Genomic DNA, 22699 nt, shown 5'->3' with positions numbered 1-22699 from the left:
TCGCCCTGGTGAAACGAGCAGGCTCGCGGCATCCCGGACATGGGAGGTTACATTAAGCTGTATTAAGCTGTAGATTGCAACATTTCAGTAGCTAATATTACACTTTTAGTGCGCATGTCAGTCCCCAACTCCTGTGCGTTGAATTTCGTACATGAAACCGCAAGCTCGTAGACGTCAGCTGATCGCGGCATAAAAGCACAATAATATTCCCCTCTCTGCTTTTCGTACACCAGCATTCTAATCTCCTTTTCGACGCCTCCACTGCCTTGAAGTTAACTTCCTCTGCGCTACCCTTAAATCCTATAGGGCTTCTGGAAGCCGATTATTTCTCTCATGTAGATTTAGATGGATACCCTCACATTCTAACACTATGTTCCGCATAATTTCTGTTTCTTTTCCGCACACCGCGCATACCCCATCATTTTGTAAATATATACTTCCCCACAAAGCTCTTAGTCCGCAAGCAACCTGCTCTAGTCTGAAAAAGCAAAGCACTGCCCTGGGAATTATCGTAGAAATTTTCCTTTCTGATGTTCAATTTCTCAGCCCTGTACATCTCTAACGACGTTTTAGCTTCCATTTTTTCTCTCCATTTATTCGTTACTCCGCGCGGCACAAGTAGTGCATTACTGGGAATATTTCGAACATGGCGCGAGCCGTTTCACTGATTTTGTTTACTTAATATGCTTATAAACCATTGCAGTGACGACAAAGACACTAAGTGAGGAAAAAAAGCATCCCCCTCGCGAGGGGCACGATCAAATGCACAGCATTTCCGAGGGGGTGCGCCGGCAAGTCGTATGGATTACGTATTGGTTGTTGGTTTTCTTGTTACACGCTGCACGTCATCAAATTTGCGGTGGGCTACAGCGGGGCGTCCCGGCAGCACGAGACGCGACCAGCGCTGCTGGTCTCTCGATCATAGTCTCGATCGCGGGACCTGTGTCGCCATCTTGCGGAGGCGCGTGACAACTTATGGCGGGTCTCTCGATCATAGTCTCGATCGCGGAACCTGTGTCGCCATCTTGCGGAGGCGCGTGACAACTTATGGCGCTTTCGAAACAAACCATAAATGAGTGAAGGATATAAGGCGCTATCGGTGCATCGAAATCCGTGTTGGTTGCGTGGCTCAATCGGTAGTGCGCCCGGCACTTGCCGTTCCGCCCGCGGCGTCATGGGTTCGAATCCGGGCGCCGGAAACTGTTGTTTGTTTTATAGTGTAGTGGCCTGGCTGCGGACTAGGCCGAACGCCGCGTGACATTGTGAGTTACTAAAATGCTATGCATTTAAAAAAACGACAGACGCCATCCGTACGTGTCCCGCACGCTATTATCAGATTACTATCGGCACCAACCATACAAGCAGCTGGGCTTGTGCTGATTGTTCTTTTTTGCTTTGCACAAGTGTTTGCTTCTTTGATAACGAACCTGTCAGCTCAGATTAGAGCACTCGCATTGTGTCGGCCGCGCCGCCGTCAGTTGCGCCGCTTCTCTCACGCCCGCTTTGTGTCAGTATGGCATAATTTTGTGTTCGGAAATGTCGCTCGACCCAGGCGTAGTGCAACTCCGTTACGCCGTGTTGTGACCTCTGAAAACCGCACCCACCAGCGACAGAATATGCTCTTTCTTCGCTTCATGGTCGCCGTGTGCTACCTAGCCTGTGGCGCCGGGGCCTGGGCAGTTCCTCTGGAAGAAAACCGCATTTACTCTTCTCCCGAGCTGTACAACTACGTGGGCACGATCGACGTCTACTGCTGGCATCCACAGCCCGGACTGAATACTTACTTCGACCTCTTCAAGACGGCGTCGCTCGAGTTCACCGTTTTGCCCGAAGACCTGCAACTGTTCGCCGGGGAGAACGAACAAGCAGTGCAACAGAAGTATCTCGACAGCGCCTCCAGTTTTTCTCTCCTCGCCTCAAGGATCGAACGCAAGGTCAGCCTACGGGACCGTTGCGTCGGCATTGCTTCGAAGAAGATGTACGAGTTCACCTTCACTCGCGACGCGAGTCGGCGCCGTTTCGTCCTCTTCGGCGTCGGCGTCGCCGCCTTCTTCGGCGCGCCTTTCGTCTGTCGAAGCGCCGCGGTATTCTACGTCTGCGGAACTGGCTTCGGCGTGCTGGCTTTTCTACTCATCGCGGTGTTTCTCGCCAGCCGCTTGCTTCCACGGCGGGCAGCGGGTTACGCGCTAATCGCGTTCGGCTGGACCATCGTGCTGTCCTGGGTCGAGTCCCTGTGGTCGAACGCGCAACACGTCCTCGCCAACCACGGCCATATCGTCGTTTGCTACCTTCTCGCGTCCGCCGCCATAAGTTTCGCCGTCTGCTACCGCTTCGGCCCGCCAAGCAACCCCAGGACCCTCGACCTTATCCAGTGGGCGCTACAGCTCGCTGGTTTATTGTGCGTGTACTGTTCCTCGGACCAAACTGACGTGATGACCACCGCCATTTTGGTGATGCTTTCTCTTTACACGTTGCCTTCGTTGTGGCGCAAGTTCAGTACTCGTAAGGACGCACCACCGCTGTGTGCCGATGCTGAAGAAAGGGTGAGCGCTTCCGCACCGGCTGCGGGAGGCATTGTCGCCGCGCATGCGCAGAGGTCCAGGACTTACAGCAATGATGATGGAACGTGGACGATTGTAACGAAAATAAGGAGTCCCGGGGCAAAAAATGTATCAGTGTACATATGTTCCGATGAGAATGAGCCACAGCATGGCTGCCGGACTCCGAGGCAGAGGCTGGTAGCACGGGAACGCCGAATCTCGGAAAGCAGCAGCGACGAACAAGCTCATTCATACTGGGAAGGATATCAAGAAGTTGAGTACATTGAGTGATCGCAGTGCAGTGTTGGCCATTACATACCTAGTTTGTGATACAGAAACGCGCATTTTGTTTGGTGTATCAGCGGTGACGTTGGCTGATTACGGATGCAGTACTTGTGCGAGCTGCGCTGAGGGAATCTGTGATCCCCAGTAACATTGAAACGACACTGTTTAACGCTTGCATCTTTGCTTACTGTATGCTTGGTAAAAGTTGACGAATTTTAACCTTGGACTATTTTCACACAGTGCTGTTTGCATGGAAGTTTCTAGAGTAAACAGCTTTTTACTGCTGCAGTTTTGCTCTCTTTGAGGGTGAAAACGGGAGGGCATGGTGTTGCGCGCTACCGGAGTTGTGTAGCGATGCACCGAACTATTTTGACGCAGTTGAGCGCAGATAATGGACATTTTTATGCCGGCAAGAAGAAATAACTGTCGCAAATATAGTGCCACGTGCTCCGGCATTTACAAAGTTCAGAGAAATCAATAGGAAGGATCGAGACTTGGTTGTAGGCCTCCTGCGGTGGAGTTTTGGCGACATGCAGCGCCCTATAGTGGCGACGCCTCTGGGTAGTACAAAAGCAGGCGACCCTCGCCGCCCTCCATGCTTTTTTAGCTATAAGGCAGAGTGAAACTTGGTTGTACTTAGTTTAATCACTTCGTGGCGCATTGAAATGACTGCATACTGTATGAAATAGCCCTTAAAGTAGTTGTAGAGGCCAAACAAAATAATATCCGCTCAAACCAGCCGATTTATCGGCTTTCTTTTCAGCGAGCTGTCGCGGTCGTTGCGGCGTGGGACAGTATCGCCAGGTCGGACCGGTGGTCTAACTTCCTGACGACGATTACCGTTCTTTCTTCTTGCGTGCGGTCGACAAAGGAAAGTTCACGAGTAGCATAAACACGGAACGCTGCTCATCCTATAGCCTGAGGTAACTGCAAAAGGTTGCTTCAGCGGTAGCATGCAAGCGAACCCAAGAATTGCGCAGCTGACACTGCTGGCCTGGCACCGCCATGAAAACGAGTGGAAATTTTGTTTTGTATTTTCGCAAACTAAATTATACTTGCGTAACGTTTTACGCCGCACGATTTACGAACGGCAGGGTACATGTATGAGGCATTCCGTCAAATAAACAAATTTAGCGCTATTAAAAGACGCAAAACAATCGCATCGCACGCCCGCTGCCTGCAGAAATGTGTACTTCTATATTTGCATAACATAACAGCTGCATACAGTGCGCGCAGCCCCGAATATTTACATGCGATCATCACTGACTCTATTGGTTATCTTCGTCGCTTACAATCTGAACGGTACGCCAGTTAAATTTTGTCCTCAAATGGAGTTAGACAGCGAGACAAGAACAGAAAATTGCTCGCTTCCAGTTGAATTGTCCTCCATCCTCACACTTCGCCAGAGTATTGCCAAATAGTATTGGCGATTCGCTGAATTTTTTTCGCTTTGCATTCAAAGCCCCCCTTCTCCTCCCACCCGATTTGCCGTCCAGCCCTCCTCAGTGTCGGCTGCATGCAACTCGGCCCTACACTTGAAAACATTGCTGACCCTCATTCTAGCCTATTAAGTGCGAACTGGGAATATATGATGCAAGAGCGTAATTAAGTAAAGTGAGCGCAAACAAGGAAAGCGAGCGGCCCCTCGGTTCGCCCGGCCACTTAGTTTTACGGCCACTTATTTCGGAATCACAAAACAGATTTCACGCTTACACTCGCTGAATTTTGTCACTGAGACACGCTACAAAACGGCAAGCTAACGCCGCACCATGTATTCGTAGCAGCGACGCAAACGAGCACTCTTCAATGAAAGCGCACGCATACTGTGCAGGTACGCAAAAGAGCGGCGCACCGAAGCAGGCGGGCCAGCGGTCGGCCGGACTCGCTGGCTTTTAAAGAGCCATCATCACCGATTGCGTCACTCTTCTTTTTTGGTCGGCTGTTGCTGAAAAGCCCTTGTCACCTAGAGTAGTAAGTAGTTTAAACTGGAAGTTTCACTTCAAATTTCACTTCATGTGACCATCGATCGGTGAACCTGCGAGTGGCAGAGCGCCGTCACCGTCCCGGCACTTTCGTCGGCGCTGTAAACATATTTAGCGCTGCAAAGCTTTTCCCCTAATGCCAAGTTGATCGCCAGAAGAGATGGGACTCGTCGGGGATGGACCGGTGACCATGACGCAAAACAATCGCGAGGAACGAGCTCATTTTGCTTCTGTGAACACGGGACCCTCTGGGACCCCCGCAACTTTGTACCATTTGTACAACCCGGAAGTACTGCCCGGAAGCCGCTTGCGCAGCGCCCCCTGGGCAGCGCAGGAGCCCTGTAGAAGGGCGGGGAGAGGTTGTGAGGACAGTAAGTTCAGAGGTCTGGAAGGCGCTTGCTAAGGACGTGTGCTTTTCCAGCACCTCTACATTGACGTATTTGCAAATTGATTTTTTAACCACCTGGCGAATTTTTTGTGGAAATGTGCCCATGTATCCCAAATTTGTTTTTGCTTGTTCGCTTTTGTTCAGTTCTTTTGACCCTCGCATATAAAATTGGTCGTCCTTCTTTGTCGGTTTCTCGTCTGCTTTATACCTGCTTGGTCGGTCTTCCGTCATTATTTCCTCCTTTTTCTCGGGTTGTTGCATTAGGTCTTTACAGATTCACAGTGAAAAACATGCACAAGTGTTTGCTCGATTGCGTGCTAAGATTTTTTTTTGTACCGTGCTTTCACTGCCATACGCGATGGTTAGCTGTTGAGTACCGCTGTGTAAGACCACCAGCCGTGCAACAAAGAAAATTTGCTTCCACATGTTTAGGGTCACTTCGGAGCGCAATCAGTGGCTGAAAAAGATACCTTGTAGACAACATTTAATTACGGGCTGACGGGTGGGCTGTCATACCAACTTTTTGCCTTTTGTTTGGCTTGTTAGTTCACATTGAGGGGGGTACCACAAACGTGGCTCCAATTATCGTAAAAATACCACAGCTGTTAGAAAAGTCTGCATCTCTATAGGTTGTATTCACTGGCGAGGCATGCATGCAGGCAACCATGTGAGTGCGCCGTCACTGGTTATGCCGGGGTTCGTGAGATGGCGGTATTTGTCCGTGCTGTGCACATGATGTGTGTTGGACGTTCCAACTCTACCCCACCGAACGCCAAGTAATGACTTAACTCCAATGTAATGCAATTAATAACACCTCTGTTGACACCACCGTTAAGAATCCATTGAAATGGAGCAGACGACGCACGCCACTGTTTTTTTTTGCGCAGTGGCACAAGCCGTGCCAATCAGTGGCGCTTCAACCATGCCCGTAGCCGCCTCCAGCGTTGCCAAGCAAAGAAATTGACAGCTAAACTTTTCAGTGAATAGTATCTATAGTGCTTCCTTCGCTGGAAAGACCATTTTTACTTAGGAGCGACCACTCTGCCATGTGCAAAATGGCCCTGGTGGGGCTGTTCTCGCATTAATTTGGCCCTTATACACTCAAACCTCGTTATAACAAAGTAAATGAAATTCCCCTTGAAATCTCCATGGAGAACCCTGCATTTGAAACCTCGTAACGAAGTAAAATAGACCAGTCAACAAATATAACGAACAATATTAGTCTCCCCTCCCAACAAAAACCACAGGCAGTGTGTGCATTGAGCAAGCAAAATATTTGTCTTCTATTCAATTTTCTTCGCATGCTTGGTTGCGCAGCCGTACAGTGGGCGGCGAGGCAATTTCCTTCTTTGCATGCTTATAGGTGTGCATACAACTCAGCATACATTGCCGGAAACTGTTACAATTGATATAACGAAAGAATGGATATAACGAATGAACTGCAGCTCCCCTTCAACTTCATTATGACGAGGTTTGAGTGCATTGTCAAATTTAACACGTTGCCTGACAAGATTTTATGCAAAAAGAAGGCTCTTCAATGCACAGCTAAAGTCGTGAAATGTTCTGAAAGTCTCAATAAACGTGAACAATTAAAAGTAAAATATGCTATTTGAGCAGGCAGAAACGCGGCCTGTTGGGTTACTTATCTGTTGGAACTGGTTCCATGTAAGAATGTGAAATCACCAAAGTCCCACGGGTGAAACTTTTTCGAGTAGTAATGTTTCCACAGTTGTTTCTGCTAGTATTGCGGTCGCTGCCATCTTCCTTGTGGCTCTGAGAGGCGCAGAAGCAATCACAGCACTGGCAGGGAGCATGGCAGTTCACTGTGCAGAGCCCCTTCACTTCCTGGTGACTGCTGCGCCTCTGGGCGCCTCACCTACGTTATTCTGACCGCTGCTTTGAACTCACCGGTGTCTAGAAGGACTGAGAACCACTCAAAGTAGTGTTTCCATGACCAAAAACAACCCCAAATAACCATTTCAAAACACTAACTTTATTTTCAGGCAACATTCTAAACTCGCCGTGAGTAGTCATGCTAACTTCCCTTGACCTCGTGCTTCGACTGTTGAGTGTCACTTGGCTGTCCCTGGCCAAGTTTTGAAGACTCCAAAGCTTTCTTCTCTTCTTCTATGTACACACCCAGGTCCTGGGAGAAACATGACAGAGATGTGGCATCTTATTATAGGGAAAAAAAGAAAAGCACTCAGTCACTGCCTCATGCCAGACAGCACACTGCTCCCTGTACAAAAAGGCCCCTGTATCCTCCTTTTTAGCCATTACGAACTCTGAACATGCTGTGACGTTTCACTGAGAAAAGAAAAAATAAATATCAAAGGATATTAAACAAAGGCTACAAGCTAAATTATTGCTATAATGGGGAATAAGGCCATGTGGAGCTTCTTTGGTGCTAGTTTGAGGAAGAATTTTTTTTTTCTAAATTGAGAAAGTAGTGAATGAAGTGGAAGGTATCCTCTAGTTTCCCTTAGCTTCAAGACTTGGAGAATGTCCTCACAACATCTGAAGTACTCGACTGAGCCTCAAGCATGAAAGCAACCCATACAAACTTTCCAGGTACAATTTTGATGGGTTCATAATCCTGCATGAATGAAGGTTCTCGCGAGCTCTTGAAATGTGACTTTAAATGATTGTCACAAACATTACCAAATGAAAAATGCACTGCAGCCATTGTGGCGCAGTCTTGCAAATGATTTCCCTGCACAATTAGAGGGTTCTGCTAAAATTTCAGACTACTCAAACGGGTGCTTGCAATCAAACGGGGCAGATCTCATAAGAAGACCCGCCGCGGTGGCTCAGTGGCTAAGGCGTTGTGCTGCTGAACACGAGGTCGCGGGTTCGATTCCCGGCCACGGCGGTTGCTTTTCTGATGGAGGCAAAAAGCAAAAACGCCTGTGTGTATGAGATTTCAGCGCACGTTAAAGATCCCCAGGTGGTCAAAATTAATCCGGAGCCCTCCACTACGGCGTGCCTCATCGCCTGCGTTGCGTCGGCGTGTTAAACCCTACAATCAATCAATCAGATCTCATAAGAGCAGAGCAAGTCAAATACGATACGGCACCATGGCAATTTACAGGAAACGCGCTAAACATCCATCTTGGTACTACTATAGGAGCATAGCGGAAGCTAAAGTGTGAAAGCTAATATACTTCTACTCAGTCTTGGGCAGTAACTAGTTACTAGGAATGCGTTACCGGTAACTAGTTACTTTTTTCACTAACTTGTAACTATAACTAGCTACTTTTAAGTTAGTGGAACTTGTAACTGTAACACTGGTACTTTTTTGTGGAGTAACTGTAACGATAAATATCGTTACAGTTACTTTTAAGTTAGTGGAACTTGTAACTGTAACACTGTTACTTTTTTGTGGAGTAACTGTAACGATAAATATCGTTACAGTTACTTTTTTCCATAAAAAAATTATCCAACAGCAACACTCATTAACGACCGTTGCACAGTTTGTGCGTTTCACTTTTTCGGCCTTTCCTCCACAGAACCTTCGTCTACTTCATCTATGCCAGCTCACTCCCTTTGTATGGGTGAAAAAGATCTGGACTAGAAATGTTTAGGCATGCATGTGTGCCTGGTGTTCCACCTGGTCCACTAATGGCTCGAAGTTTCTCAGCTGCAGTATTTTCCTCAGCAGCGCGACATCGCTCTCACCCATACCCTGCGACACGTGCCTAAGCGCACGTGGATGCATGTTGACACGCCAGAACCTATAGTCCGATGTGCGGCTGCACCATTTTCGCCACATCTGGAGTGCAGTGAACAGGAAAACAAAGGTGAACAGGAATACAAAGGCGAACAGGAAAACAAACACCCACAAACGCTGCACAACGCACTGAAACCTCTGCACTTTCACGGAAGCCTGGAAAACTCCGGTCAGGGCGTCTCTTTCTCATTAGCGACATGCAGCCCTGTTTGTAGGGCCATAAAACGCCGCGGGGAGTCTCTCGGCGGCCTCGCGCTAGTCCAGCCCTAAGCACACTCTAGAGTGTTCGATTCACAAGTCGCAGTTGCTTGCGACCATTGTGAACTTTAGAGACCCCTGGCCGTATTTGGGACCACGCGTTTGGGACCCCTGGTCTAGAGGCTTCATAGAGGTGTCAACAGTGCTCGAACGAGGTCGAGGAAGTAATAAATTTCATGCCCCTCCACACATACGACGACCCCAACGATGGTGGCCCCCGGCTGCCCTCACACCAGCCAGCATCTTGGCCGGCAGACGTCTGACCACACTGCCACTGCACGAAGAAATGTTCTTGGAAAGCCTCGCAACTTCGTTTAGAGGGCTGTGGCCAAAACGAAAACAGTAGCTACATCTGCTCCTGAAGGTTGGGTGCAAGGAATACTTGGGCGAGCTTCGTTCGGCCTACGCCTCAAAGCAAACGAAGGGAGGGGTTCCTGGGATCGGCGACGTGATTGCTGTGGAAGGCTGGGATTGTGAAAGCAGTGTTTTCCGGTCGAGATGGCAAAATCCGCCTTTGTGAGGACAGGGGGGAGGTGGAGGAGGGGCAAAACAGTAAAGCGTTCATTTCAGTTTATATTCCTTTTGGAAATATATTGTCTCATTCCGGGGATGGGGGTGGCTGGGGGTTGGGGCGGGAGACCAACTCCGAGGGCCCACGGACAAACGTTGCTTCGGCAATGGCTCAGATTGTGCCCCGTCTCCGACCACAAGTACGAAGTAAAAAGTTAACGAAGCGCTTTTTTGAGTATCTTTCAAAAACACCTCGACAACCGAAGTACTCTTACGTCCGTTTCCCCTTTCCTCCAAGGGCCTTCCATCGATCCGCCACCTCCCCCCCCTTTTTCCCATTCTCTCTCACTACGCGGGGCGGTCAATGACGGCATTGTAGGCGAAAATAAATTAAGTTGACATTGAAAGATTGTCTCGGCTGTGTCGTCCTCCAGCTCTGTATAATATAAGTTCGGCCTCTCTGATTCCAACTTTGAAAAACAACTAATTCTGTGCTACAATGATGTTTGCAAGTCAATTTCTTGCAGCGAGAGTGTAGCAACAAAAAAATAAGGTTCCTTATAATGGATAGCAAAACTTCAGTAATAAAAAAAAAATGAAGCGTACACAACGATTGTTGGTTTGGGCATGAGAGTGCAACACTTTAGGTTTCCCTCATGTAGGCTTTACTAGGTGTAATTTTTACTACCTGTATGCCTTCGTACGCTTTTATTAAATAAGACAAATCTTTTTAGCTATTACTTAGTTTTATACAGTAATGGAAAAGTAACAACGTTACTTTTTTGTAGTAACTGTAACTAGTTACTGTTGGAAAATTGTAACTGTAACTGTAACAGAGTTACTTTTTGGGTTAGGTAACTGTAACTGTAACACTGTTACTTTTTTTCGGTAACGTGCCCATGACTGCCATACACATTTATTACTCCGGTGCGGGCGACACGAAAACGCGAGCCGCGAGCAGCTGACCGCGGCGTGGATGGGAGGACAGGAGGAGGGAGCTTTGATGCGGCCGTGCGGCCTTGGGTGAGCACGGGCCCAAAAGCATTAGTCTTCCCCAGCCGACGGTAATCCTCCACGTGGGGTGTTTACAATCGCAACGAGAGAGGTGCTCCGAACGAGCGGAACGTTTCACCCTTCCTGCGACTATTCTCTCTCCCCTCTCGTATCTCCCGCTTCGTTCTCTTCTCGCTGCGACTTTCGTTTGCACTGCCTGCAGCTAGGGTGCCTCTAGCTTACCTTTTGTATTACTTTGTAAATAAAGCATGGCTGGGGGCGAAAACCAGGCCTTCCCTCACGTTTCTGATGGTGAGTATTCGCTATTTCGCCTTCTCCACATTCCTCGCTTCCCTATATGCCCCGCGCTCTGACTGTCCTGTCGTCGCCTTGCTTGTCGTCTTGCCATGTTTCCTGCGCCACTTGTCCGTTGATTACGTGTGTGGAGTTCCTGTGCGCGCGTCTGTTCGCACTCGTGTCTTCTCAAGCATCGATTCGCAAGAGCCATGTCAGCACCCCAAGGTCGCAAAAGCGAAAGGCTCTTTCAAGGAAAAACTAGAAATTTTGAGGAAAGTGGATGAGGAGGCGAAGAAAAAGCGCGCAGACGTCGCGAAAGAGTTGGGTCTAGCGGCGTCCACTCTCTCATTGTTTGTCGGTCAGCGCGACCAGATAATGCGCAATGTGCAGCTCTTCGGGTTAAACAAGAAGGAGGCGAAAACGTCCCATGACGTGAAGTTAGAAGAAGTGCTTCTGACGTGGTTTAAAGAGGCCACAGCAGCGGGCGTCAACATTGACGGTAAAGTGCTACGCGAAAAAGCTGCGGACGTAGCACTTTCGCTCGGCATCGACGACTTCCAGGCCTCTGGAGGATGGATCCATAGGTTTAAGGCCAGGCATGGCCTTCCCTAAGAGACCGTCAGCGGCGAAGGTAAAAAGGTCGAAGGCTCCGTCGTTGAGGATTGGATGGCAACAACACTGCCAGCGTTAATTGAGGGATACGAACCTCGAGACATTTTCAATGTGGATGAGGCTGGGCTATTTTAGAACCTGCAGTCCGAAAAGAGCTTGTGCTTCAAAGGCGAAGCCTGCCATGGTGGGCAGAAGAGCAAGCAGCGAGTGACCGTGCTGTTCTGATGCAATTCAGACGGATCGGAGAAGATGCAACTCACAGTCATCGGCAAGTCGCAGAAGCCGCGGTGCTTCAAGGTAGCCGGGCGGTTACCTTGCCTTTATAAAGCAAACAAGAAGGTGTGGATGACGTTGTCGTCATTTTTGGAGTTCGTGACCTACCTGGACAGAAAGATGAGCTCTCAAAACAGGAAGATTGTTTTGATTTTGGACCAGTGCCCAGCGCACCCAAAAGAGATGACGCTGCAGAACGTTAAAGTTGTATTTTTACAGGCAAATGCAACCACTCACTTGCAGCCGCTTGATGCTGGCATCATCAAGAATGCCAAGCACCACTACAAGAGCTTGTTGGTGCGCCGTCTCCTGCCGAAAATTGACTGCAAGGATGAAGACTTGCACATCAACATCCTCGATGCTCTACATTTCATTGCGATGGCTTGGCAGCGTGTGTCGCCTACGACAATTGCCAACTGCTTCGGTAAGTGTGGCAGTTTTTTGTACGTTTGCGTTGACTGCGGTTCGGCACGCCGGCTGTTTACTGTGCCACGGCGGCAGCTTTCACCTTGGTTGCTGCGGGCGGCAGTGGGAGTTGCGCCAATGGGGAGACGCGCACTCATGGTAGCAATTTCGAAGCTCTCACAGCAGCTGGCTAGGCCACCTCCGCGACGAATATTTGGCGCGGATGACATTTTATAGGGCAGTTGTCGGCCACACTATCAGCTCCTTTCCCGCATGAGCAATGACCTTGAGCGGTATTCTAACGATTTGTTAGAAGCTGTCGTTGGAGCGTCCTGCACCACTTCGCGGCAGAAGCCGACGCCATGTTGCCGCCGCCTGTAGCGTGCGCGGGGCATTTTCAAGGGCAGAAAATTTATTGTTTCTCGGTTTCTGGTGATACGAATTTTCGGGTGATACAAATATTTTTGCCGCCCCCTGAGATTCGTATCACCGAGATTCCACTGTATGTACGAACATTCTAAGTGTATAAGGATAAGTGGTTTGTGAGGTAAAGGTATGCTATTGTACTCCTTCTTCATGATTGATGTGTGTACTGTCTTATCTACAGGGTTCGTACAGGCTTCAAAAGCGAAAATTCAAGGGTTTTCAAGGACTTTTAAGGACCAGAAAACACATTTTCAAGGTCCCCATCTAATGTTTTATCTGGGATTATTTACAACTTTTCCAACACAATTCAAAAGTTTTTTATTGCACAATACCTAAGCACATTAGTGCACATTTAGATAGGTGCTAACGGGTTTGTAAATGCTTCCCCAGCTTTATTTTTTACCTTATGGCTGGTATTTAGAGGTTTTTCTTTTTCCTTTGTGTTTGCTGAGGCTGCTTGATTTCAAAGCTTAGTTAATGTTGCCTGCATCTCCTGCTTTGTCAACGAGAGTATCAGCTGAAATTAAATCGGCAAGTGTTGCTGCAAGGCAGGACGATGTACCCGTCCACCATTTGCACGTAAAAGCAAACGTAGATGGAGCGTATGAGGCACAGCAAACATGCAATGAAAGGCCGTCCACAGACTAGATGGAAGATGCAAGTTAAAGAACAAAAGCTGGCTTTCACTGGATTGTATCGTGACATGGATTGGATTGACAAGTGCCTGCTCCCAATGTTGCCTCGTAATAATGAAAGTACATGTACCAAACTTGTAATTTCACGCAATACACTGAAACTTGATTGTTACAATGTTTCTTTACATTTGTTAGCACCTAAAATCCACGACAAATACTTTAAATTCTTGTGAAAAGACAGGGCCATTGATTCTCCCCGGAAAAATCAAGGGTTTTCAAGGACCATGTAAAAATTCCAGGACTTTCCAGGCCTTGAAATTGACACTTCTAAATTCAAGGGTTTTCAAGGTTTTCAAGGACCTGTGCGAACCCTGTATCTAGAACCACTCCTCTTTTGCGATTTTCGAGTAAACATTTTGACCCACTGGAAGAACGGTCGGTCGATCGACCAATCTATAGGGAAACGCATTAGTTTTTTGACAGCACGCCGTCGGCCCCACCAAGAAACCTTTGCTTTATAAGATGTTGATGGGTAACATGCCGTCAATGCAATCTCCCCTAGCATCAAGTTACCACATGTCATTTTGATCCATAAAGGTGGAACATGCATTTGGCTTTCTCGCATAGCTCCAGAGCCGGGTGGCAAAGCCAACTTAAGACGCTGTTGCCAGAGTGTGACAAAGAAATTCGTGGCAAGGCCCCTCTGGCACAAGAACAATTTGGCCGACTTTTTGAGCAAACTGCCAAGCCGTTGAAAATAAACGTGGCCTGATTTCTAGGCCCAACGGATCATCGTTGTGGCATCAAATAGGATTTCCTGACTTCAACCATTCAAGAATTATTGGGTCGGTGATGCCAAAGAATTTACTCTTTTTCCCCATTCACGTTACGTTTTAGAAAAGTCGCGCCCTACACTGATGTGGCTAGTGTCCATAAAACATGCGTTTGTCTTTTCAAGCATGAATTTGCATTTGCAAAAGCCTTACACAACACACAGCACGTCCTTGTTTTAATTGAAAGAACAAGTGTTTGATGGCTCACGCAGCATTGTTCTAAATGAAAAGGAGTTGGTTTCACGCACACAAAATATTGCTGATATTGATTAGCTTTGCGTTTTCCCGCTACACAAAGTCAGTAGGACGTCATTGATAAGGTACTGAGTAATCAGTGAGTTACATGCTGGCATTCAAGTGGCACGATCGACCACAACCACAACAGGTCTTACAAATATCACACAGCAACGTTTGTTGCTGGCTGCCAACCGCACTAGGTAGCCTCCTTGGGTGTGATAAAACAGTTGACGAGCACTGTCTCTTATTCACCCGCTTTCCTTGTCACCTCAACAACCCCCACATCTTGCATTGCACTCAATTGCAGGTACTGCATAACAATTCGTCCACTCTCCCACAACATGAACCCTACTTATCACACTGCCTGACAAGCTGCTCGAGTGCATGCCCACATTTCAACTTTTAGGTGCGGAGTAGGACCGCAGAATGTCCGTCCGTGTGTGTGCGCATAGCATTTACAATCGCAAAAAAATCACACAGCCACGGGCAGGAATTGAGCCTGTGTCTGGTAAACCAGACAGAGTCAGTGTCAGTCATGTTACCCATCGGGCTACGACCGTGAGTTAGTACCCGAGAGTCAAACGGCTTACTCCCTCGCCTGTAACGGTGTGGAGTACGTTAGGACCTCCCAATGTCCGTCCGCGTGCATCCGTGCGCACACCACCATCAAGCGAAAATCAAGCGAAATTCGATGTGGGCCGTGAGTTGCAGTTTCATTTAGGAAAAAATCAAGGTGCAACTCACGGCTCTCAAATCGAATGACGGTCGGGGCGCAAATCGGATGTCACTAGGGGTGAAACTTGAATGTCATTTCAAGTCCCCGTACTCCGCACCCTCGCCATCATCCACGGAGTGGGGATGCTGCCATTTTGGTACCCCCTCGTGAAACACCTTCTAAGTAGACGCTGCAGCACACCAGCAAAAACCGGCCTTCACTGTCGCCGCCGACCGCTACTCCTCTCACGACCCGCACTATTTTCAACACAACTTCACATGTTGTGGAAGTGGTGGCCATAGCCCTGGCTCCTGCACACCGGCCTTCCCGTGATCTATTATTATCTGATTCGAAAATGGCCATCAAAAATTTTGCTAGCGGCACTATCTCCCCTCTAGCCTATGAAATTCTCCTCCAAAATTCACCTCTCGTCAGCAACCTGCTGAGCTCCTCTGGTAAGGAGCACACACACGAGCGGACGATGCCGAGTGTGCTCATGAGGTGGCACGAAGACGGCTCACCCGTGCACCTGATGAGACCTCTTCCCATCAAGGAGCTTACTCCACCAGGGACACCCTCACCCCTTATCAGGAGGTCACTGACTATTACCAGCTCTCCCGGAACACCCTATGCTTGGCTCATCATTGTCATCATCATCATCACCAGCCTACATACGCCCACTGCAGGGAAAAGGCCTCTCCCATCAATCTCCAGTTACCCCGGTCCTGTGCTAACTGTGACCAATTTATCCCCGCAAACTTCTTGATCTCATCTGCCAATCTAACTTACTGCCGCCCCCTGCCACGCTTGCCTTCTCTAGGGATCCACTCTGTTACCCTTAATGACCAACGATTATCTTTCCTTCGCATTACATGCCCTGCCCACGCCCATTTCTTCTTCCTAATTTCTACTAATGTGTCCTTAACCCGCGTTTGTTCCCTGACCCACTCCGCTCTCTTCTTGTCCCTTAATGTTACACCTATCATCTTCTGTTCCAGTGCTTGCTGAGTCGTCCTCAATTTAAGTTGAACCCTCTTAGTGAGCCTCCAAGTTTCTGCCCAGTAGGTGAGTACCGGTGAGATGGATGCAGCTGTCGTACACCTTCTTCTGGGACAATGGTAGGCTGCCATTCATTACCTGAGAATGTCTGCCGTATGCACTCCACCCCATTCTTATCCTTTTAATAATCTCTGCTTCCCGCATGGTTGGGATCCGCTTGGCTCACTTACCCCTAACCCCCTCGGAGGAATGGCCGTGGAGCCCTGAATCGCTCCTCAACCGATCCTTCCTTCATCACATCCACAGATCAGCCAAATCCCAAGGGCAGCCGAAGAGGAGGGCAAACGAAAACCACTGAGGTTTCTACACACTATGACGCAAGCACCCTCAACGCCGTCACCATCACTACCACCGCAGAATTTAGAAAAACGAGAAAATAAAGCGAGCCGGTGCTGGCTTGTAGTGAATCTAAATGGCTCTGGCCCATGTTGCCAACACAGATTGCAAAATGGCCAAACCTGCGGCCGTCGATGAAAATTGTGGGCACTAGTGCACTTTTTAGGCAACTTGAATTTTGGTATTCGATGGTAACACAGGGGCCGAGTTCAGGTAGCAGGAATTAGAAAAACAAAATCGCGCTACAACCAGGCAAATACGGTTAACACGGAGATAGCCGAAGTGTTCCAGATAACCCAGAGAGGTGACGATTGTGACAGTCAGGCTTCTATTTCTTTACACGCGAAAGAGATTGCCTATATTGGCAGCTAGTGGGTCACACACTTTATAGTACAGTCAAACCCCCCAATAACGAAATCCCGTGAGTTCAAAATTCCCACAGCAACAAAATATTTTCGGATCCCCGGCAAACACCCCCGGCAAGCCCATGCATTGGATATCTCGCGGCATTCATTCTGTGCGGCAATCGGAACGTTTTCTCTCAATCAAAAGTGGAAGTTTTTATCACGGCAAGATAAGGCAGCCATCATTGTCCAAGTCAGTGGTCCAAGTGAAGGGAGGATAGCTTCGATGAGTTTGTAACAGCCTGCAGTTCGCTCTAGCATTTTCAAAAGCAAGCATGCCACTCTTTAATGGCACACACGCACACAACATAACAGTGTACCTTTCTGGACGTCGACGAAGTGATGATAACTTAGTTTTGTGGGCAGCAATTGAACAACGAGATGCCACTGTCTGGCAAAGTTCACCAACTGAAGAAGCTAAACTTTGTCTGCATGCTCAGACATACTTGGTGCCAAGATCCAGGGAGAAAAACATGCTGAGAAGGTGAACCCACAGGATGTTTTGGATGCGTTTGACATGATTCGGTTCTTCCTAGGTGCGTACGACTCGCAATGAAGCACTTCTTCTAATGTGAGAGCTGAGCTGTGAAGTTACTGCAAGGTAAGGCTTGTCAAGTAATATAACCGACTTTCGGAAATAAATTTCCGGTTTGCGAACGGTTTTCCTGTCATTTATGGTTCATTCTCGTGGCAACGAAATTTCTGCAAAAGTGAATTTTTTGGTCTTCCCCCCGGCGAATTCGTTATTGCAGGTTTTGACAGTAGTTGCAATTGTTTTAATTTGGGTTGACCCCGCCTGCTTTTTACGATGCATGCGTGGTCTGGTCACTTGGGAGGGCATGCGTTCTTCGTTTTTCCTGATTAAACCTCAGTTGAGAGTAAGCACTCGTCCTGCTAATCTCTTTGCCTCACATTTTCAGCGTTGCACTTTTTGAAGTTTTGTCACGTTATTAGAACCCCCCGTGAAATGTGTCATTGGGAACCAAAGAAGGGACAGCAGCTAGGGAAAGATTTGTCCATAACCAACTCACATCCAGAGGCCTGTAGAGCTGGTGGACACACTGCGCTCCGGCAAACATGGACAGCATCGCCGCTCCGGCGAAGCGCAAATAGGCAGGCCACGAGTATCCGTACGGCATCCCGGTACGACCGCTCTTCGCTGCGAGCATTGACAAAAGATTGAGCGTGTTGTAGCTGGAGCAGTGCAGGCAGATGATCGATTGACACTGGACTGCGGCAATACGTCATGCACGATAGCGAAATTAAAGGGGCCATGCAGACAAAATACAAGTTTGCTTTATTCGAAAGATTTTGTGTTTTATAGTGCCCCAGCATTTGTTTGGTAGCAAATGATGCCGTCTTCACTGAGAAATTAATCAATTGAAGTTAAAATTTTGATTCTCCCACCAAATCAGTGTTTTTGTGACGTCTGCCATGAAGTCATAAGTGTGCGCATTCAAACGAATCTCCACTGCGCCATTTGGCTCTTCAGCCTTGCTTGCCGTCAGTCCTCCCAGATGGCGCTACTATACTCATCTACGAACCGTTGTCCAGCATTGCTTTTTTTTTTATTTATTTGCACCTTGCTTGTTTTTGTTGCTGTAGAAAGTAATCGTTTCACGAAGCATGGGGTATGCTCGACAAACAGGGTCACGTAAGACAACGTCGCTTATGCCAATCGGCCAGTGTCGTGTAAGACAACTCCAAAGCGGCGGACTGCTGTGTAGCTAAAACAAGCATAGTGCACCCGGTACCAACAGCGATGTGCATCACTACCTCTACGTTTATGTGTATTTCCGTAACTTCCACTGTTTACCCCACCATACTTGCGCCTGTAAAATGAATATTCATTGCATTTAAGCGCAAATAGCTCGCTAGGCAAGCTTATAAGCTGTGCCTAATTTGCGCTTACTTTTGCCGCCTCCGCCAATCGCAGAGCTGGCTGGTATGACATCATGGGTTCTGTTGCGGGAAATGAGCGAGTGGGTCACATGGCCCTTCCTTTTTTTCCTCATTATGTAGGTTATTTAAACAGGGTGTCTAGCAAATTGCTTAATTCCATTTCCCTGACTTTTCCATGTTTTCCATGACTATTTTAAACGAAATTCCCTGACCTATACAAAAGAAGCCATTCTGTGGAAATGGTCGTGAAGCATATAAAAAGCATATACAAAACACATTTTATTATAAGGAAAAACACATTTGTTGCAAGTGCCCTAATTCTCAAAATGCACGTTGATTAACTTCAGTTTGTTCAGTTTGCTTGCCTTCTGTTACGGCTTCCGGGAGTTTATTTCATCTTGCGGGATAGAAGCTTAAAGTTGCGCTTCAGCGAGCACCTTTTACTTTTTTTTATTGTTCTGGTTTGACATGCAACGTGACCCGCATGGTGCGTTTTTGCACGCGATTCGGGCGCGTCGGCGTTGCGCGTGCGATTTTTTGACGCCCGCGTCGATGATTCGCGCGCGCGGCAGCTTCTGCGATGCGATGAGGTTTTTGAGGGGGGGGGGAGAGGTAGTGACCTCGCTCACAAAATGACGCGCGTCGAGCGAGGCAGTGGGAGGAGCCTGCCGACTTGCACCAATGGAGAGCCGCACGCCTCGGGGCGGCAGTTTCAAAGCTCTCGAGACAGCCGGATGGCCCCGCCACAGATGTTTAGGCTTACCACCCCGGCAGGTATTGCATGGGCGCTTTCACTAGCGGCGCGGATGATGTTTTATAGTACTGTTTTCGCGCACATTATAAGCTCCTTAACCTCACAAGCAACTTCGTGGGTGCCTTGTGTGGCACTTTAGAGAGCGCTTAGAAGCGGTCGCTCGAGCTCCCGTCACCACTTCGCGGTCGAAGCCGCCGCTATGTTTCCGCTGCCTGCAGCGGAAACGCAGCGTAGTTAACGCAGCGTGCAGGCGGTTCCGCGGCAGCGTCAGAGCGTGTGACGTGCGCGACGCATTTTCGCGAGCAGAAAACGCCCCACGCAGTTCACGCTAAATTTAACCATGTCGTGTTCCTTTTTGATTAGGTAATTCTGGCTCCTGTCATAAGAAAGAAGTTCTTTCAAGATTAGCTCCCAAAAATCGCGGACTTTTAAAATTCGCTGAAAAAAAAAAGCGCGCTGTGCGTGCGATTTGGGCACTACCTACATCGCCCCTCAGCGCAAGTGCAACCAGCAACATAAGTCAGCTGCGAGCTGCGTGAACCGCACGGCGAGTTTCTGCACGCGATTCATGCGCGGTATTTTCACGGCCGCGTCGACGATTTCGTGCCTGCGGTGGCTCATTTCCTGCACAAGCAAGTGCGTTTGTGCCTTGGGTAGCATTTTAAAGAGCGGTTAGAAGCGGTGGTTGGAGCGCCCGCACTACTCCGCGGCCGGTGCAGCCGCCATTTTGCCGGCGCTTGCCGCTCGGCACGCACCGTGCGGGTGGTTTTCGCGGCGGCGTCAGCGCGCCTCAGGCGTGCGCGGGGCGTTTTAGATTGCAGAAAAACCAGAAAACGTTTTATGCGGTTCACGAACGTGTTGCGTTCGGTAACTTCTTCGGGGCCCCCAACACTAGTTTCCCCTATTCTGAAACTGGGCAGGCCCCGAAGCGGTTTTCCCTGACTGATACTACTTGATTGAAAAATTCCCTGACAATTTCCTGATTTTTCCCGGTGGCGCAGAATTCCCTGACTTTTCCCGGTTTTCCCGGTTTTCCCGGTCGCTAGACACCCTGTTAAAGGAGCCGTGAAGAGAAAATGCAAGTTCGTTTTATTCGAAAGATTTCGTGTTTTATAGTGCCCCCAGCGCTTGTCCGGATACAAACGGTGCTTTATTCACTGAGAAATTAAACAATTTAGGTTAAAATTTTGATTTTCCCGCTCAATCGTGCGTTTTCGTGGTCCCAAATGACATCACAGGAACCGACCGCTCTGCAGCCTAGAGTACCTTCATTCACGCATCCGCCGTACAGGGTAGAGACACGCATACGCTGGCGCCGCCATTTTCGGTTGCTCGCTCGCCGCCGAAGCAAGTCATTGTGTCAAAACCGCGCTAAAATTATCGCCGGAACGCGGTTTACTCAAGAAGTTCGAATCATATTGTCTGTTTCGCGTTGCTAGGTCTTGTGGGAAACGAAAAGAATAACGTGTTGAGCCCGTTGGCCCAATTGCGGCGGCACGGGACCGTTCAAAGGTTGTCTCCACCCTGTACAGCGGTGTCGGTATGAACTCTATGGTTTGTTCCCGAGTTTCTTTACGTTCCGTAACCTAGATGGCGCCACCGTACCGTGGCAAGCGTTTGGTTTGTTTTTGCCCGCATTTAAACCTGGCTTGTTTTTGTTCTGGGAGAAAATATTCGTTCCCTGAAACAGTGCTCGCTCGACAAATGGGGTCACGTAAGACACCGTTGCTTGCATCAATCGGCCAGTGTCGTCTGAGACAACCCCAAGCCCCGTAGTGCTGTGCAGCTAAACCAAGCATGCTGTGCGCAGTACGAACAGCAGAACGCATCAGTACTTCTATGTTTACATGTGCTTTCATAACTTCCACTGTTTGTCCCATCATTCTTATTGCTTTGTAAAGAATGTGCCCTAAATTTAAGCGCAAATCGCTCGTTCGTCTAGTTTGTAAGCTCTACCTAATTTGCGTCTGCTTCTGCCAGCCTCCGCCAATCGCAGAGCTTAGCTCATGTAACATCATAGGTTCTGTTGCGGGAAATGAGCTGGTGGGTCGCATGACCATTCCCGTTTTTCCTAATTATGTAGCTTATTTGAGCGAAGTTTATGTTAAAAGTGGTGTCAGTATGATTCTAACGAGACAATCTTTTGAATGAACCAAACTTGTGTTTTCTCTTCATGACTCCTTTAAGCAAAATGTGAGTTAAAAGTGGGGTCAGTATGATTCTAACGAGGCAACCTTTCAAATAACCCAAACTTGTGTTCTGTGTGCATGGCCCCTTTAAAGGTGCCCTGAAGACAAAGTACAAGTTTGGTTCATTTAAAAGACTTGTCAGGATAGCAATGGCACCAATCTTATCGCAAACTTCAAACAAATTATCCAGGTATTAGGGAAAATAGATGAAGCACTGGTGAGTCCCCAGCCACATTTTTGGTGATTCCTCTATAAGTGCGTTTACAAGAATGTGACAATAGCGTATCGCATTGGTTCGTCGAATCGGGCGAATTCGACGTGTTTGTGTTTACATGCATGCGCATTAGAGACTAGCGCCGCCCTGCGTCATATCTGGGAGTCGTGGGAACGCATTTCCGACATTACCAGTTTCCGCTAGCCGGCAAGTTGCTTGTGTTCGTTTTGGCGTCTATCGCGGCTGAAGTGACACCAACAGGTAGTTCCCCGGTACACCCGATCAACGACGATCGCTGAGCTAAATGTGTACATTCCGCGCATCGTTCGCAAGAAATGAATACAGCAGGCAATCGGGAAGCGTTTACTTGCCCTCCGTAACGGTCCGCGCACACGCTGGCCGCACCTGCGTGCACAGTCCACAAAGCGGCTCAAACCGACACAGACCACGGTAGCAACAGCTTGTCACCACTCTTCCAAATCAACCTGATCGCGGAAAAGAAGTTCCACATGCGAGAAAGCAGATGCTAGTGTGGTGAAAAATCGAGCTACGGATTCAGCGCTGACTTTAAATGCAGTGATCAGATAACTGCTGCGATGCTTAGCCTATGCTGAACATCTGCGGAGGTTCGGGACCCGGCACCGCGGCGCGCGATGCGGCGAGCAGCCGAAAGATGGTGCTACGTGTGCAGAAAAATCAAGACAGGCCACGGCAGATGTCTT

General features: G+C 48.5%; 2 protein-coding genes across 2 annotated transcripts in view; one reads left to right on the top strand and one right to left on the bottom strand.

Moving 5' to 3' along the window:
• Positions 1-1389: 1389 nt before the first annotated feature.
• LOC144158851 (nuclear envelope integral membrane protein-like) lies at positions 1390-3205 on the top strand. The gene has a single exon (XM_077690018.1). It carries the CDS (start codon positions 1617-1619, stop codon positions 2829-2831), a length of 1215 nt encoding a protein of 404 aa, XP_077546144.1. The 5' UTR covers positions 1390-1616; the 3' UTR covers positions 2832-3205.
• A 3967-nt stretch (positions 3206-7172) lies between these two features.
• The window catches only part of Sloth2 (ubiquinol-cytochrome c reductase complex assembly factor 6 sloth 2), a 26136-nt gene continuing 10609 nt past the window's right edge, over positions 7173-22699 (bottom strand). Inside the window, exons 3-4 of the mRNA XM_077690017.1 lie at positions 17950-18077; positions 7173-7341 (exon numbers count right to left, since the gene is read on the bottom strand). Coding sequence (XP_077546143.1) covers positions 7231-7341; positions 17950-18057 — 219 coding nt within the window. The 5' untranslated portion in view covers positions 18058-18077 and the 3' untranslated portion in view covers positions 7173-7230. The remainder of the gene's footprint in view (positions 7342-17949; positions 18078-22699) is intronic.

This window comes from Haemaphysalis longicornis, unplaced genomic scaffold (assembly GCF_048455015.1).
Source record: "Haemaphysalis longicornis isolate Haplotype H1 unplaced genomic scaffold, Haemaphysalis longicornis Haplotype H1 scaffold_10, whole genome shotgun sequence".
NCBI classification, from domain to species: domain Eukaryota; kingdom Metazoa; phylum Arthropoda; class Arachnida; order Ixodida; family Ixodidae; genus Haemaphysalis; species Haemaphysalis longicornis.
The sequence above is the reverse complement of the archived record's forward strand: the minus strand, read 5'-3'. Positions and strand labels throughout refer to the sequence as shown.